At 45.4% G+C, this 6,008-nt stretch overlaps 1 protein-coding gene across 1 annotated transcript; it reads right to left on the bottom strand.

The window, feature by feature from the left end:
• Window positions 1-5,996, bottom strand: COXFA4L3 (cytochrome c oxidase associated subunit FA4L3). Its single transcript, XM_028707044.2, has 5 exons — window positions 5,612-5,996; window positions 3,118-3,182; window positions 1,762-1,847; window positions 1,490-1,550; window positions 1-206 (listed from the first exon to the last, which is right to left on the bottom strand). Exons 2-5 carry the CDS (start codon window positions 3,160-3,162, stop codon window positions 135-137), a joined length of 264 nt encoding a protein of 87 aa, XP_028562877.2. The 5' UTR covers window positions 3,163-3,182; window positions 5,612-5,996; the 3' UTR covers window positions 1-134.
• Between the last annotated feature and the right edge of the window lie 12 nt (window positions 5,997-6,008).

Raw genomic sequence — 6,008 nt, 5'->3', positions numbered from 1 at the left:
TAACTTTAAACTACAAGTTTATTGAAAATGCAAATTACAGTATGATTTCAGAGAAAAATAAGCCAACTCTTTTTAAAGTTCACAAATGGATAGAATATAGCTCACTGAACTCCATGCTTCAAAGCAATGACATCTCATCCCTTTGTTATTTTTCTTACTTTCTCCAGCTCTTCAATGGGCTTCCATTGCTGGTTTAATGTTATATGCTACCAGGCATTTCAAGACAAAGAGACAAAAGAGCAACATGTTAAAAAAATGCAAACACCCCCCAATTATCTAGTAGCAGTTTCCCCCCAAAATATTGGGTAATTTGTACATTCATGATTTTCATTACACAGGAAGCTATGAATGGAGTAAGCCATTGTTCTTCATACTGTATTGTTGGTTGAGCAATTTAGGAATTTTGTAATGTATAGTTCATTTTAAAAAAATAATAAAGAAATTTGGCTTTTAATACAGTACATTTTTCCTGTTTGCATTTTACCTTCTTATTAAGTCACTTAGAGACGCTTATATACCATATTTTTCGCTCTATAAGATGCGAATGGACCATAAGACCATAGTTCTTGGAGGAGGAAAACAAGAAAAAAAATATTCTGAATCCCAGAAGCCAGAACAGCAAGAGGGATCGCTGCGCAGCGAAGCAGCGATCCCTCTTGCTGTTCTGGCTTCTGGGATAGCTGCGCAGCCTGTATTCGCTCCGTAAGACGCACACACACTGCCCCTTACTTTTTAGGAGGGAAAAAGCGAGTCTTATAGAGCAAAAAATACGGTATATATAAAATGACCAACAAATGCAGTAATTAAAACATTATAAACTAGATCTTTACTACGTAAACCATTCAAATAATATTGGCCATGAGATAGCCAAAGTCAAGCCCTTCTTCACTTTATCACACGAAAACCATCCTTCATCAAGAGCGATCGCACCGCAGTTTACAAACATTAAAGGTGGCATTGTGTCCAAATCTCTGTATTTAGCAAAAGTTCACCACTTGTAAAAAGGTAAAGGTACCCCTGCCCGTACGGGCCAGTCTTGCCAGACTCTGGGGTTGTGCGCCCATCTCACTCTATAGGCCGGGGGCCAGCGCTGTCCGGAGACACTTCCGGGTCACGTGGCCAGCGTGACATCACTGCTCTGGCAAGCCAGAGCTGCACACGGAAACGCCGTTTACCTTCCCGCTGGTAAGCGGTCCCTATTTATCTACTTGCACCCGGGGGTGCTTTCGAACTGCTAGGTTGGCAGGCGCTGGGACCGAGCAACGGGAGCGCACCCCGCCGCGGGGATTCGAACCGCCGACCTTTCGATCGGCAAGCCCTAGGCGCTGAGGCTTTTACCCACAGCGCCACCCGCGTCCCTTTCACCACTTGTACAACCACTCTATTAACACATCAGCCTATATGAAAAATCGCTAATATTTCTGAATGAAAACCCACAATATACTTAGGAACTATAACCATTCATTTCTTGGTCAAGCATTTTCATTACCTTCTGGGGCTTGGTAAAATCCACATCTTGCCATGGTTCTTGGTTGCCAGACTTATTAAAACTAAAAATGAAATGTATTGATGATCAGATATGGTGAAATGACTTCTTGTATTTAACTGTATTATTACAGGGGCCCCACCCCCTTTAATCACTTTTACAAAACTGGTCCTTATAGCCCAGTTTAAAATTCATCTACTTGGAAATAAGCTCCCAACCCCACATTAAAAAATCCTGTGGTTGATTTAAGATGAAAGAAGGGCTGTGTTGCTTACACTACATCAGGTTTTCTCAGAGAGTGCCAGCTGGAATAGATTGCGAAGCATCCAGCAAGTCCCGCAAATCCAATCAGAGGAATCAGCTGGAAGACAGAAGGAAGACAGGGATTTCTCTTAGCAACATCGAGGTGATGTATAGGTCTTACTTAAATTAAGCACCATCTCTCCTCTAAAGAGGGACGCGGGTGGCGCTGTGGGTTAAACCACAGAGCCTGGGACTTGCCGATTAGAAGATTGGCGGTTCGAATCCCCGTAACGGGGTGAGTTCCCGTTGCTCGGTCCCTGCTCCTGCCAACCTAGCAGTTCGAAAGCACGTCAAAGTGCAAGTAGATAAATAGGTACCACTCTGGTGGGAAGGTAAACGGCATTTCTGTGCGCTGCTCCGGTTCGCCAGAAGCAGCTTAGTCATGCTGGCCACATGACCCGGAAGTTGTACACCAGCTCCCTTGGCCAATAAAGCGAGATGAGCGCCGCAACCCCAGAGTTGGACACGACTGGACCTAATGGTCAGGGGTCCCTAAAGACGAGTTTGAAAGGATGACAAGTGAGGAGAAGATGACTCTCAGAAAATCTCTTTCCCCAGTGCTTGCATTCTCCTTGCTTGGCTCAATGAAGAACCTTATACAGTGGTACCTTGGTTCTCAAACATAATGCGTTCCGGAAGTCTGTTCCAAAACCAAAGCGTTCCAAAACCAAGGCGTGCTTTCCCATAGAAAGTAATGCAAAATGGGTTAATCCGTTCCAGATTTTTAAAAACAACCCCTAAAACAGCAATTTAACATGGATTTTACTATCTAATGAGACCACTGATCCATAAAATGAAAGCAATAATCAATGTACTGTACTATAAAATAAATAAGACAGTACTGTAGATGATAAAAATTAAAATTATTATTATTTTTTACCTGCACTGATGATAGTCATTGTTTGGATGGGGGGCTTTTATCCATTTCCACAGTCACACAATCAATCAATCAATCAATCAATCGTTGAACTGGGTTCCACACAGTCACAAAAACAAATGAACCAAAAAAAGCCTCAAAAACGCAGAATAAATAGCAAAAACAAAAGCGCCAAACTTAATCCATTCTGGAAGTCTGTTTGACTCCTCAAATGTTAGAAAACCAAGGCACAGCTTCTGATTGGTGCAGGCACCCCAGAATAAATAGCCAACAGCTGGATCTGACATTCGGCTTCTGAAAAACGTTCGCAAACCGGAACACTTACTTTTGGGTTTTCGCCGTTTGGGAACCAAGGTGCCACTGTATGCATATATGCTTATATGCAGAGGAACGGATGATAACCCAGACTCCATCCCTCTGGCATCAGTCCTGCACCTGCTCTAAAACTTACCTCCTTCTTCTTCATCAGCAGCTGAAAGAATCCCATATTCGCCATGGTAACAAGCAGGGGCAGACCTGGGGGGGGGAAAAAACCAAATTCCAGAGATACCTTCAGTAGGCATCCTTGGGTACCACCCAGGGAAGAGGAATGCATGGCTTGACACTTCAGCTTTTTTATATACACTTCTCCGTCCCAAGATTTAATGTCAGTTCTAGTGCTTCCCGCACAAGGACAAACTGGCTGTTTGGATCTGCTCCAAAATTCAGCAGGAGGCAGTTTCCCCTTTATATAGCCTGCTAAGCGATGACAAACCTAGACAGCATCATAAAAAGCAGAGACATCACCTTGCCGACAAAGGTCCATATAGTTAAAAGCTATGGTTTTCCCAGTAGTGATGTATGCAAGTGAGAGCTGGACTATAAAGAAGGCTGATCGCTGAAGAATTGGTGCTTTTGAATTATGGTGCTGGAGGAGACTCTTGAGAGTCCCATGGACTGCAAGAAGATCAAACCTATCCATTCTTAAGGAAATCAACCGGGAGTGCTCACTGGAAGGACATATCCTGAAGCTGAGGGTCCAATACTTTGGCCACCTAACGAGAAGAGAAGACTCACTGGAAAAGACCCTGATGTTGGGAAAGATGGAGGGCACAAGGAGAAGGGGACGACAGAGGACGAGATGGTTGGACAGTGTTCTTGAAGCTACCAGCATGAGTTTGACCAAACTGCAGGAGGCAGTGGAAGACAGGAGTGCCTGGCGTGCTCCGGTCCATGGGGTCACGAAGAGTCGGACATGACTAAACGACTAAACGACAACAACAACACCCAACAGCTGGGTGTGTCCCAAGTCACATAGCCTGGAGGAGACACACAGTAGAGCAGGGGTAGGCAACCTAAGGTTCAGGGGCCGGATGCGGCCCAAATCGCCTTCTCAATCCGGCCCGTGGGTGGTCTGGGAATCAGTGTGTTTTTACATGAGTAGAATGTGTCCTTTTATTTCAAATGCATCTCTGGGTTATTTGTGGGGCATAGGAATTCGTTCATTTTTTTTTCTTTCCAAAATATAGTCGGGCCCACCACATGGTCTGAGGGACGGTGGACCGGCCCACAGCTGAAAAAGGTTGCTGACCCCTGCAGTAGAGGAACTGCACCCTGAACTTGCCAATATATATATTTATACCCCAAACCTGCCAATATATATATTTATACCCCACCCATCCATTCTTAAGGAAATCAGCCCTGAGTGCTCACTGGAAGGACAGATCGTGAAGCTGAGGCTCCAGTACTTTGGCCACCTCATGAGAAGAGAAGACTCCCTGGAGAAGACCCTGATGCTGGGAAAGATGGAGGGCACAAGGAGAAGGGGGCGACAGAGGACGAGATGGTTGGATAGTGTTTTCGAGGTTACCAGCATGAGTCTGACCAAACTGCGGGAGGTAGTGGAGGACAGAGGTGCCTGGCGTGCTCTGGTCCATGGGGTCACGAAGAGTCGGACACGACTAAACGATTAAACAACAACAACACCCCACCCATCTGACTGGGTTGCCCCCAGCCACTCTGGGCGGCTTCCAACATATATAAAAACATAATAAAACATCGAACATTAAAAATCTTCCCTATACAGTTTCCCTGTATAGTTCCTTATCTCCTTGGCTCAGGGGTCACATAACTGCATACCCTCCAACATCTCTCCCATGAAAATAAGGACGTCCTAAGGAAACACGGGACATTTGGGGATCAAATCAGAAACCGACCTGGCTTCTGTAAATCCGGGACTCTCCTTGGAAAAAAGGGACACTTGGAGAGTCTGGACGGGCCCTGATCCAGCAGCGCTCTTCTTATGTCCAAGGCAATTAATCCAAAACAATATTGGGCCTTCTCTGCAGTGGTTACCCGTCTGTGGAATGCTCTCCCCAGGGAAGTTCACCTGACCCTTTCATTATACACCTTTTAATTTTTATTTTATATATTGTGGTTTTTACGTTGATCTTTTCTGTGAACCGTCCTGAGACCTCTGGGTATAGGGCGATTAATAATAATAATAATAATAATAATAATAATAATAATAATAATAATAATATCATCATCAATGGGTCTAAAATTATATATATATATATATATATATATATATATATATATATATATACACACACACACACACACACACACACACACACACACAGAGAGAGAGAGAGAGAGAGAGAGAGAGAGATGAATAAGGTTTGCAGAAAAGGCTGCTTTAGGAAGGGGAATGTAAGACAATGAGTAACTCCTGCCCCCCTTTCTTCAACAAAGGTTTCTTGGCATAAAAAGAGACCCGCCCCCCAAAGATCTGGGAGGGCAGAGCAACTACACAGCCAGACCCCCAACCTAGTGCCATCCCAGCGACGCCAGTAGTTCCCAACCATTTTTTTGGCCGTGCCCCACCTAAGCATCTCTAAAATCCTTATGCCCCCCCCCCCGCCATCTAATTCTTATTATTCAAAAAGCGAACTCCTATTCACCTGGAGGAAGCCTAACAGGCCCTTCACTTGGTCTAACTCGTTCTCGAATTGCCCCCCTTACAAATCAAATTGGCCCCCCTCCGGTGGTGGGGCGTGCGCCCCACGTTGGGAACCCCGGCGCTAGGCCCAAAGCAGCCTGGAATTAACCGACGCATGGCGTCTCTTTGCTTCTTTAGCTCCACTTGGATTACGGCACGCCAGGCTTTTGAACCCGGATGCGTGGCGGGCCATTGAATAGGACTAGGCCAGGAGCCCCTAAACACACGGCTGTTGTTGGCGCTTAACAGATGCCCCCTCTGGCCATGTTTTATTCCTTTCTCCACCCTCCCATTTTGCAGCCGCCATCCACTCTCTGTGCCCCCAGCGGACTAGGCCTGCCAGGCTCAATTTCACGCTC

Source organism: Podarcis muralis, chromosome 14 (genome assembly GCF_964188315.1).
Source record: "Podarcis muralis chromosome 14, rPodMur119.hap1.1, whole genome shotgun sequence".
In the NCBI taxonomy this organism is placed as follows: Eukaryota; Metazoa; Chordata; class Lepidosauria; order Squamata; family Lacertidae; genus Podarcis; species Podarcis muralis.
Note: the sequence above shows the minus strand (reverse complement) of the source record. Positions and strands in the feature narration are given on the sequence as shown.

Bases quoted from the DNA above. Each gene is read 5' to 3' on its own strand.
- COXFA4L3 (XM_028707044.2), bottom strand. From the start codon at position 3,162: ATGGCGAATATGGGATTCTTTCAGCTGCTGATGAAGAAGAAGGAG. The intron at 1,848-3,117 runs GTAAGTTTTAGA...TCTGTCTTCCAG, and splicing joins TGCTGATGAAGAAGAAGGAG to CTGATTCCTCTGATTGGATT. The intron at 1,551-1,761 runs GTAAGCAACACA...TTTCATTTTTAG, and splicing joins CTGAGAAAACCTGATGTAGT to TTTTAATAAGTCTGGCAACC.